The 10,667-nt window shown below is 39.5% G+C and overlaps 1 protein-coding gene across 1 annotated transcript; it reads left to right on the top strand.

Annotated features, from left to right (window-relative positions):
- Nucleotides 1-331: 331 nt before the first annotated feature.
- On the top strand, nt 332-2,553 carry LOC115588953 (uncharacterized). Its single transcript, XM_030429627.1, has 6 exons — nt 332-397; nt 492-830; nt 1,014-1,049; nt 1,198-1,323; nt 1,427-1,461; nt 2,099-2,553. Exons 1-6 carry the CDS (start codon nt 352-354, stop codon nt 2,246-2,248), a joined length of 732 nt encoding a protein of 243 aa, XP_030285487.1. The 5' UTR covers nt 332-351; the 3' UTR covers nt 2,249-2,553.
- Nucleotides 2,554-10,667: the final 8,114 nt, after the last annotated feature.

Genomic DNA, 10,667 nt, shown 5'->3' with positions numbered 1-10,667 from the left:
AAATAAAACAACTTTTGGAGTATGATCGTCAATATAATGGAATATATACAACAGCGTATATATGTATATATATATATATATATATATATATATATATATATATATATATGTATACGCCATTGTATTGGTGGGAAAAGACCACAGAAACCTCTGTTGTATTGTTAAAAATAACACCACCTGAAGAATAGCTTGACATTCTGCGTCAACACTTTTCTTCCTAACAGCATGTTTGTGGTCAGTTTGATGAACAGGATAAGGAACTTGAAAAACACCCAACCCCTTTGCGGTAAAAGCACCCTGACTGGGGTACAGTTCATTTGCGGACATTGCAGAGTTATAGTCACATGTGCCATGAAGAACTTCACCTTGATAGCAGCTTTGACTCTCTGCAGCTTTAGTGAGTATTGGTATTAAATTACCGTTTACTTATTTAAACATTTATTTAAAGGAAATGTTCATGTTTCTTGTTTGTTATCTGCTGTTTGTTTCAGGCTGGATCTCTGCCTCAGTCTCACAGTCTCAGATTGTGGAGGCTCAGCATGGTGAAGAAGTCACACTGCAGTGCAACAACATCTACAACAATGGTGCGGTGATATTCTGGTTCAGACTGGTCGACAGAACCGAGGTCAGCTGTGTCTCTGTCAAGATCTACAACAATGAAGCTAAATACTGCGAACGATTTCAAAATGGGAAATTTGAAATGAGAAGCAGCAACAACACCGTCTCTCTCAAAATCCGTTTTGTGACTAAATCTGATGCTGGACTGTATTTCTGTGGATTTTACACAAATGGAATTCCAACTTTCAGTTTTAGATGTTTAAATGTCAAAGGTAAGTTAATTCCAGTCTTTTTATTTTCATTCGTTGTTCATTTATGTTTATTCTGTATTTCCATAATTGTCAAATTACAACACAAAAAACAAAGTGGCTATTAAAACATTGCTAAATTTAATCAAGATGTAAATCTGTCAAAACAAAAAGACTACTTTCATGCTTTTTTTTTTTCTTTAAAAGGCAGCAACGAGCCACATGGTGATGAGGACAGCGAAGGTAAAAGCGAGATTCTACTAAAGATTTCTTTCAGTGTGCAGATTATAAAATGTTTGAAGGTGAAACAGTTGAAGCTCAGTTTTTACCTCTACTTGGTCTCAAGCTTTGCAGGGGAAATTAGATTCTAACTTAACGATCTCTCTGGTAGGAGAGTCTGACGGAATAGCAAAGCTGACGAGTGTGATCCTAGGTTCTCTGACTGGTGTCCTTCTGCTGGTCATCATTGGTCTGGTCATCATTGGTCTAGTTGTTAAAAACGGTGAACTTCAGACAGGTACTTTTCCAGTCAATGTCTCAGTCTTGTTGCCAGTGGAAATGCTTTTTACTTTTGTCAGTGTGCTGGAAAACTGACCAGATGTTTTCTTTGTGTCTCACAGCTGTTAAGGAAGACAAGAAAACAGAGCAAAGAGAGGTGAACAAATTTGAATATTTACTTATAATGTTTGATAGAGCCAAACCGAAAAACAGAACTGTATTGTATCGGAACCACATTGGCTTGTGTATTTGTATATAGGTACTGTATATATTTGCATCTATAAGCCCAACATATGGGCTGATTAGTCCAGAAATGGCCAAATTATGTTTTAGGGTCACTAGAGAGCATTAACTTTATTTTTGGCATATAAAATGTCCTGCTCAGTAAATGTATTTGTCACAATCATTTAAAGGAGCTCTGAGGAACAATTTGAAGCAATTTACATGTATTAGTCACTTTTTATTGGCCATATGTGAGCAGATTGTAGCATGATGTGAAAATGAGACCTTCCTCTCTTGCTTGCATGTACAAGCCTGTGGATGATTTGTTTAAGCTGTTGGATTTATGTGTGAAGGACTTGGGTTGATAATCTGCCAGTCCAAAGCATTGTGTCTTTATTCAAGTTCTCAAGTGCCCTGTCTTAGTTCTCCTCTCCGCTCCGTTAACAGAGAGCAACAGTAGCTGACGTTAGTTCAGAAATTGGTGTTTGCAACATTAACAACCAGCTTCCAACACAACACGGAGCCTCTTTATAGTATGCTGTTGTACATGTGTTACTGTGCACTGTCTACAGAATCTGCTCTCTGATCAGCTGGAGGATGCAGCCCTGAGTTTTTACCCAACACCAGTACGAAGCAGGAGGCCTGCATCAGAGAGAGCAGTGGAGACTCAAGTCACTTATACTGCCAGCAGACAGACTCAGAGGGGTTCAGAGTTGAACTGATGCTTTTCCCATATTAATCTGCTGTTGTGTTCTTTGACTAAATAGCTGACTTGTCCAAGTGCTTTGCTATCATGTCTTCCTGGTTTTGTCGGACCTTGTGACTGTCCAGATCGACCATTGACAGATAGAGGTCTACAGCAACGGAGGAGTGAGTGAGGTTCACCTCACTTGTTTGAAAGGAAGAGGTAGCGCAGTGTGGTCTGAGCACAACTGAGGGGAAAACCATAACAGTGGAAAACCACTGTTAGATCAGTGTGCTGTGGGAATGACGTCTGAAATAAAGCAGTAACATTTCAACTGTGACATGCCTGAATTAAAAAATAAAATCAATTTTTAAAAGATAGCTTGTTGTGGTTGCTAATATTTATGACACCAAAATGCCTTCTGTTGCACCATGCACTGTGTTGACACTCTGAATCAGGGATCACATCTGGGTCTTCACACTTCTGACTGACACCCATTTATCAAACTAATAAATAGTTGACTAGGCAGAGTGACACCTTCATAGCCTGATATGGAACCATCCACTCTGAATCACAGCTACAAACATATTCAGTGATATGTATTTGTTAAACTCACCTGCACATATAAAAAGATCTTGTTAATTGTTATGCATTTAAGCATTAATCTTATTACTTCTAACTACTGAACAATAGAGGGAAATTAGTTACACTACCTTTTACATCTGTGATTCACCAAAGATCCATCTGAGGGGTTTTCCAACAGCTCCATGGTTGCCGACTGTTAACATGAGGGGAACTGCCATGTAGTTTCATTATGGATATAAGAGTGCATTTTCAGGCAGTCTGTCCTACAAGGCATGCATTGTGTTGCAGCAGTTGTTCACACAATTGACAGAAATAAATGTGTGACCTAAGAAAAAAGAGAGAAGTTCAAACTCAGGCTCCTCTCTCACCTACAAAACGCTGAACCATCAAGGTGTGAACTGGGCGTGGTTTAAGAGAGAAAGACATCTTCGTACAAAAATGACTGAATAGGTTGATTGCCAGTGACTCCAAAAACAGCATGATTGTAGGACCTCGCAGAGCCTTGCAGTCACACATGAATGGACATAAATAGCGATGGGATAAGCCGGCTCTCTGTTGTGACGATCATTGTCTCTCTGAGTGAAAAATAAAGTCTCGACCACAGGAAGACTTCAGTCACGGCCCCAAACATCCCACAACCTGCTGTTCTAAAAGACAACAAAGAGTGATGCTACTACTTATAAACTCTATATCTCTGCCTTAGACACACATATGTAGGTACCTTACTTTCAAAGCAACATCAACCTTTATACATTAGATTCTGCTCTGATCTGAGATTACTTTTTAACTTTCACGAATAAAGTATGGATTTATCCTTTGCTACTGCTTATCAACCTGACTGTAGCAGCTATCCTCCATGTTGTCTGCTGAATGGAGCTGGAGGAGAAACTAACCTAACAATACAGAAATGAGAGGAGGGAAAGAAGAGAGAGAGAACCAGAGTCCTCACTGAGTTCTGAGTTCAGGGAAGGGCCTAGATGAAAACACACAGAAACACACACCCTCGCCACTGCCCACTAATGTACGGTAAAGTACTCTGGCTGTATGGCATAAATAAACATTCATGTAACAGCAACAGTATATTTTGCTAAATCAAATATCCAGTATAAGAAAATTAAGATGACAGGAGGGAGGAACTAAGATCCCTTTGTCTAATCCTCACCAGTCTTTGGTTTTAGATTCTCACGCGCTTCTTCCTCTCTCACTCTCAGGATCTATCTTTATCACTGTATTTGTCCTCGATGGTTATCTGTATAAAAGAAACACCCACTTGACGTTTGATGGGGGAGGGAACTGTGAAGACGCTGATGATTGTTGAATATACTTATAGGGAGAGTCTGCTGGGAGGTAGCAGGGGTAATGTACTCTGCTTTGAATTAAAATTTCGAAAATGTTTCCGTAAGCCTGTATTTTTTTCTATATGAGTGGAACACTCATTTTTATTTTCATTCTCTAGTCGTCTTTATTGTACGCTGACAGAGCGAATGTTTAAATGAAACAGACAAAGGGCTTGACTCCAGCTCTGGCTGGGTTTGCGTGCACATGTGGGCATGCAACAAATCCTGTGCCCCCCCCCGTTATTTTCCACTGTGGTCAAAAACAATTAGACTTGCCTTCACTTATCAGCATTAAAACCACATGCAACAAAAGCTGCTAAACTTTCACACTGATGCTTTAGTATGATCTCTTAAAACCTGATGATATTTTTGTTAGATTTTAATGGCTGTGATGTGGTGCAGTATAAGTCTAATAACAGCCTATGATTAGATTTGCTTTCTGGAACACGTGTCACACTGGTAAACCAGCAAGGTACTGCGATATAAGTCTCAAACACAACTAACATTGTTTAGGCCCTAATGCCAATAACAGCATCTCATTAGTGTGTGGTAAACATGTTCAGGCTTCGTCCTTCTTTGTGGTGATTCTCTGAAGTACCGAAAAACAGAAATAGCTGAGTCTTTTAGAAGTTGCGAAAGCAAAAATGAGCGTCCACGATTACATAACTGGGAAAGCCTGAATGAAAGCAACAACAACAACTATTGTCAGAGAAGGTATTCTAGCTGTGAGGACCATCAGTCCTGAGTTAAGTCCCTGCCCTGTGTTGTTTTTGGCTTTTTTGACCCTGGACATTCCAGGCCAGTCAGCGTGCCAGGCCACTGGGGTTCCCTATGGCCAGCCAGCCTAGTGAAAACATTATTGCTTATATAAATATAAAGAAAAAAAACTGAAATGTCTATCAAACCACTGTTGTACTCGGGATGAAATGCTCTCGAGGGTGCCCATCCACTGGATAAAACCTGATAAAGCAACATATCTGGTGCTCTTCCAATGGATAAAACTGTTTAAGTGGGTATCTAGGTTGCCCTTTCAGTGAACAAAACATTATAAAACGCCCTATAGTGTGCCCTTCCAGTGGACAAATTGTGAAAAAGCGCCCTATAGGGTGCCCTTACTGGACAAGACTATTGTACCTTTTCTTAAGTTGCTTGGAGTGTTCTTTTGTGGTCAAGGTGTAACTGTAACCAGGAATACTGATTAACCAGTGACTGGATATTCAGACACAGGGGTCACCATTTCACTAATTGTGAGACTACTAGTACGAGTTGGCTGGACCGCTGTTGAATTAGATTAGTGACTTTAAAGCAAACCCCTGATGATAACTTGGGATTAAAATAGTATATAGAATAAAAAAAAATGAAATAAAAAATGATACTACGAGTAAAGTTTCATGTTGTGTTGAGCCTTCTTTATATTTTAAAAATAGTGATTTTGATGCTAGCATAAGAGTGCCCCAGCACTCTGTTGAAAATAAGCTTGCCCGAAAACGAAACTACGGTAAATCTTAAAAGTGCCTCTTTCGTCGTAATTATGCTTTTACACGAAGGTTTGACTCATATATATTCACAAAAAAGGCCTAGGTCGCACTTTGGCGAGAGTTTTGCTTTAAAGGAGATGAATACTTATGCAATCGCTTATTTTACATCATATATGTTTAATTAATTGGCATTTATTGGCAGAAATCTGTTTTCATTTTGACATTGAACAAATTTTGACATGGAACAAGTTTTTTGTAAATTCTTTTGTCAAAAAAGCCAAATCATATTGACCATGATGCCATTGAGAGAAGCAATAAAAGGGGAAATCAATTAAGGGGGTGAATTCTATATATAGTCACTACTCCACGTAGTAGAGAGAAAACAATCTGGAAACAAATGCAAAGTAGCCCAGAATATTTAAGCTGTAGTTGATGAGATTCAGTGCAGGTATGTGAGACAGAAAACTCCAGCCCTCCAGGAAAAAACACGCCTAGCGTCTACAGCACCTCTGAAACACACAGGCAAAAGGAAAAACATACCCAGCACAGAAAATCCACCCGAACACTTGAAGTCATGACAGAAACACAAGACCCATGCATGTTGGCATTAAGGGATGATTGAAGACCAAACCTGAGACCATTCTAGAGTTTCTGCTTCCAGACCGATTAAGACATCTGAGTATAAGAGTGTGTATCAATTTGTTGTTTTGACTGCCACAGAAGTAAGCCATGCAGAATACTAAATGAAATAGAACAGCCACTCTCCTTCTGTGGTATTCTCTATCAGTCTTTGGCCATCGGGCTTTGTTCCGACACATTTGTGTATGAGTCAAGGAGTTTATACGAAGCAGCAATTGGAAGGACACAAATGCAGACAACCTGGCAGACAGGGTCAGCAGGTCAAGTCAGTGGTTTTACTTTTAAAAGTGATGTATAAGCTTACAGGCAAACATAGCAAGTCCAGACAGAGATGTCAAGGAATATGGGAGGTTAACAGGAATGGGAAAGGGAAAAGGGTGCAGACAGATTCATATTCAAGATGGAAAGCAGAGCACAAAGTAACACGAGACTCAGATTGATGGATATTGGCAGATGTGAGAGTCAGGATACTGGCAGTGCAAAAGTCTGGGGGCATCCGGTCAACGCATGGAGAACAGCAATGAGTGCAAAGCTTTATAGAAATGCAGGGGCCTGGAAGGTGGTAGAGAGAGGCAGAATAAGCACAACTGGACTGAGTTGTGACAGTACCACTTCATCATTGCATTGGGTCTGGATATCGCTTCAAACCGTTCAGGATGCCAGAAAGTTAAGTAGGATGGGCCTTGGTTCTGAAAGATGTAGGAGCAGGAGACCTCAGGTGGAGGTCTGCTGAGGAGGCTGCTGGAGGAAATTGTCAGGGAACCCTGAGGTGGACTACAACCAGTAGGCAGGGCAGATGGGTGGAGATTCTCTGGAGGGTGGCCTGCATGCTTGTTTCAGAAACAGGACTGATCTGGAGGGTAGCCAATTAGGTGGGACCACTCTGGAGGGTATGCTGAGAAAACCAAACAACAGCAAAGATCCAGAAGGAGCCTGCACACGGGGAGACAGGCAGTGTGCTAGGTAACTGAGGTGCAGTCAAAACTTAATATAACTCTGTCAAAACAAGTGCCAAGACCTAATTCTTATGTCTTGAAGTAATTAAAATGTTGAACAACAAGTTGAAACTGTTTTAAAACTGTAATGGCGGCAGAGGCGGGGCTTCCATGGTGGCACGGGGGGGTCGTAATCTGATTGGCCACCCCTTGTGCCCCCCCAATGGTCATTGACTCGGGGTAATCATCATTGCGTTAAAGCTCTTTACCGACACTGCATGTTAAAGCGGAAGCAAGGCCGAAACCTTGTGTGACTAGAATGTGTTAAGAACTCATGAAGGCTTTTATTTTGGAAAAAAGACAAAGGAAGTGGCTCCGCGGCTGCTAATGAACTCGTGAAACTTCACCAGTGACGGACTTTTTGATGAACCGAGTGAAGGTAAGAACAGAACTCTACATGTTCTTTAGGACTGTCACAACAATGTTTTGTAAACTTCTGTTCCACCTGGATTTAATTTGGTTCAATTTGCACAGATACAGTCGGCAAGCAGGGGAACGCCCACAAAACGTCACATCCGGTTCGCGCCGAGGGGGAAAACAAACCAGTTTCCACAATGGCCAGGAGCTGCTGTGTGCCCTTTTGCACAATGAAAATAAAAAATAAATATCTAAAGTTTTATGTTTTGCCAAACCGAAGCACAGAGCCCATGAGAAGAAACCGGTGGCTTCCAGCGATCCGTCGGGAGGATGAGTTTGGCCACCTGTGGTATCCAAAATCAAAACATGTGTACGTTTGTAGTCAGCACTTCATTACAGGTATGACAACGTTATTCACACAATAACAGTGTTAGATTATTTTGTAGTTAACATGAATGTTCAACTACTAGTTTTAATAGAAGTTAACTAACTGCTACGTTATGCAGGCTACCTTGCCTCGTCACAAAAGCTAACGAGTATACAAAAACACAGCTTTGCTAACAACACTGGTGGTAGCTTCCGAGCTTTCTGCAGTTAAAATGTATTTCATTATCTCCCCTTCTATCCCCTTCTCATTTCGTTTGTGAACTGTCTTGCCCTAGGCATATAAACGAGGACATAGCCCACCCAAACTACATACCCTCGCTGTTCCCACATAGAAAGACAAAGTCTCCCATGTCAGTACTTCAGAGGCTGGAGAGAAGGAGGAAGCGTAACGGTGTTCAGTCTGCCCAACCAGAATGCCCAACATCAGAGGCCCCAGCACCAGAAGCCCCGGCACCAAAATCCACAACATCAGAAGCTTCCATACCTCCTCAGGATTTAGAGAAAAAACAACTTTATGAAGAAATGTATCATTTAAGAAGAGAAAGAGATGAGGCCATGAAGCAGCGAGATGAAGCCATCAAAGAATTTAAGATGTTGAAATTTTCGGTTAACACTGTGAGAGAAAATTACATTAAATGTAAACTCATGACAGGCCTGTCATGGGCAGTATTTGACACTCTTCATCAGTACCTGGTACGGTCTGTAAAGTCAGAGAAAACATCCAAGCTGTCAACACAAAACCAGCTCTTTATTACTCTGATGAAACTGTGGCAGAACCCCTCAACCGATTTGATGTGTGGAATATTTGACCTGGCACATAGCACTTTCCTTGATGTATTCTCCCGATGGTTGGATTTGATGTACGCCAAAACTTCTTTTTTGATTAAATGGTAGAGAGTGTATCAGAAGCACAGTACCAGCAGAGGTTCTCTTCCAGTACCCTAGAGTGACTGCAATTATCGACTGCTTGGAGATCAGAATTGAACACTCAAAGAAGCTGAAAACAAGGTGAGATATTTTTCTTTTTGATAGCATGCATAAAGTTGTGGGTTTTTGTAATACTTACCTGGCTGTCTGTGTATATGTACACAATTTATAGATCAGTATTACTAAAGTCTGTCTCTTCTCACAGAGCTATCAGCTACTCAAAATACAAAAACTGGACAACAATGAAGTACTTCATTGCATGTCACCCATCTGGCTCAATTACATATCTCTCCAAAGGCTGGGGAGGGAGGGCTTCAGATGTGCATTTTGTAAGGAACTCGGACTTCTTATCTCAGAAGTTCTACAATGCAGGAGATCAGGTAACAATTTCACTGTATGCTTTATGAACTGTTTTTTTTTTTTCTAATTCAATAGTCTTATTTGTGAATTTATTATTTACCCATAGTTACCATTTTTATTTATTTATATGCACAATGATAAAACAAGAATTCTGTTTAATAATACAAAGACAAATAATTGTGCAGGAGAGGAAAAGAAACCCAAAGGGCTTATATAAGATCCTCCCCCTCAATACAAAATCACTAAAACAGATCAATCAATAGAAAAAGAAAAGAAAAGAAAAAGAAAAAAGGGGAAAACAAACAAACAAAAAAAAACAAAAAAAAAAACAAAAAAAAAAAAAAACAACAAACAGAAAATATCCATAAAATTGCAGATTCATTTCAATTAAAACCCAATGATGTAAAGATGTGACTAGGTCTGTAGGTATTGTTTGAACTTGGTTTTAAATGTATTTATAGAGAAACTAGATTCTAAAAAATGTTTTATATCATTCCACAACACTGCACCTTGATAGACAAATGAGAATTTAGCAACAGAGGTCCTACAGAAAGGAATATGTAAATCATTCTTTCTTCTTGTAGAATGTGTATGATAATGTGAGTTAAACTCAAAATAGCTTGGAAAAAAATTAGGTAGAGATGCAGGAAGGCAGATTACTTTATACATAAGAACCCCTGTTTGGTACTTGTTCACCTCATAAATTGTAAGAAGTTGTAATTGTTTAAATAGTGGTTTTGTTGGGGCTAGATAAGAAGAGTTGGTGGCAATTCTTACAAAGGATTTCTGACATCTATGAATTGCTTGTAAATAAGAAGAGTAGGTGCTGGCCCAAATTATATTGCAGTATGAGATATGAGAATAGATTAAACTGTAATACAAGGTTAGAAGTGTACTTTTTTTCAAATGTTGTTTTACCCTTTTTATAATGCCTAAAGATTTTGAAACCTTTTTACAAACAAATTCACAATGATTCTTAAAGCAAAGTTTTTCATCAATGTAGATGCCCAAGAACTTCGCTGATGAAACTTGCGCAAGTACACTATCATTGATATAGATTTTAGCTTTATCTGCATTGTAATTCTTGTTTTTATTTCTGAAAATAATGAAGTTTGACTTTTTGACATTCAATGATAACTTATTTAACTTAAACCAGTAAGAAAAATGGAAAAGTCCAGTATTAGCTTTAGCAATAAGGGAATCAAAATTCTTGTCAGTGACAAGGAGGTTTGTATCATCAGCGAAAACAATAGGCGACAATAAACTTGATGCATTTACAAGATCATTAACATATATCAAAAACAACAGGGGTCCCAATATGGACCCTTGTGGGACACCACACTTTAGTACAGCCCGCTGTGATTGGACACCACTGAAGACAACAAATTGCT

The sequence above is a fragment of the Sparus aurata genome, chromosome 10 (genome assembly GCF_900880675.1).
Source record: "Sparus aurata chromosome 10, fSpaAur1.1, whole genome shotgun sequence".
Lineage (NCBI taxonomy): Eukaryota > Metazoa > Chordata > Actinopteri > Spariformes > Sparidae > Sparus > Sparus aurata.
The sequence above is the reverse complement of the archived record's forward strand: the minus strand, read 5'-3'. Positions and strand labels throughout refer to the sequence as shown.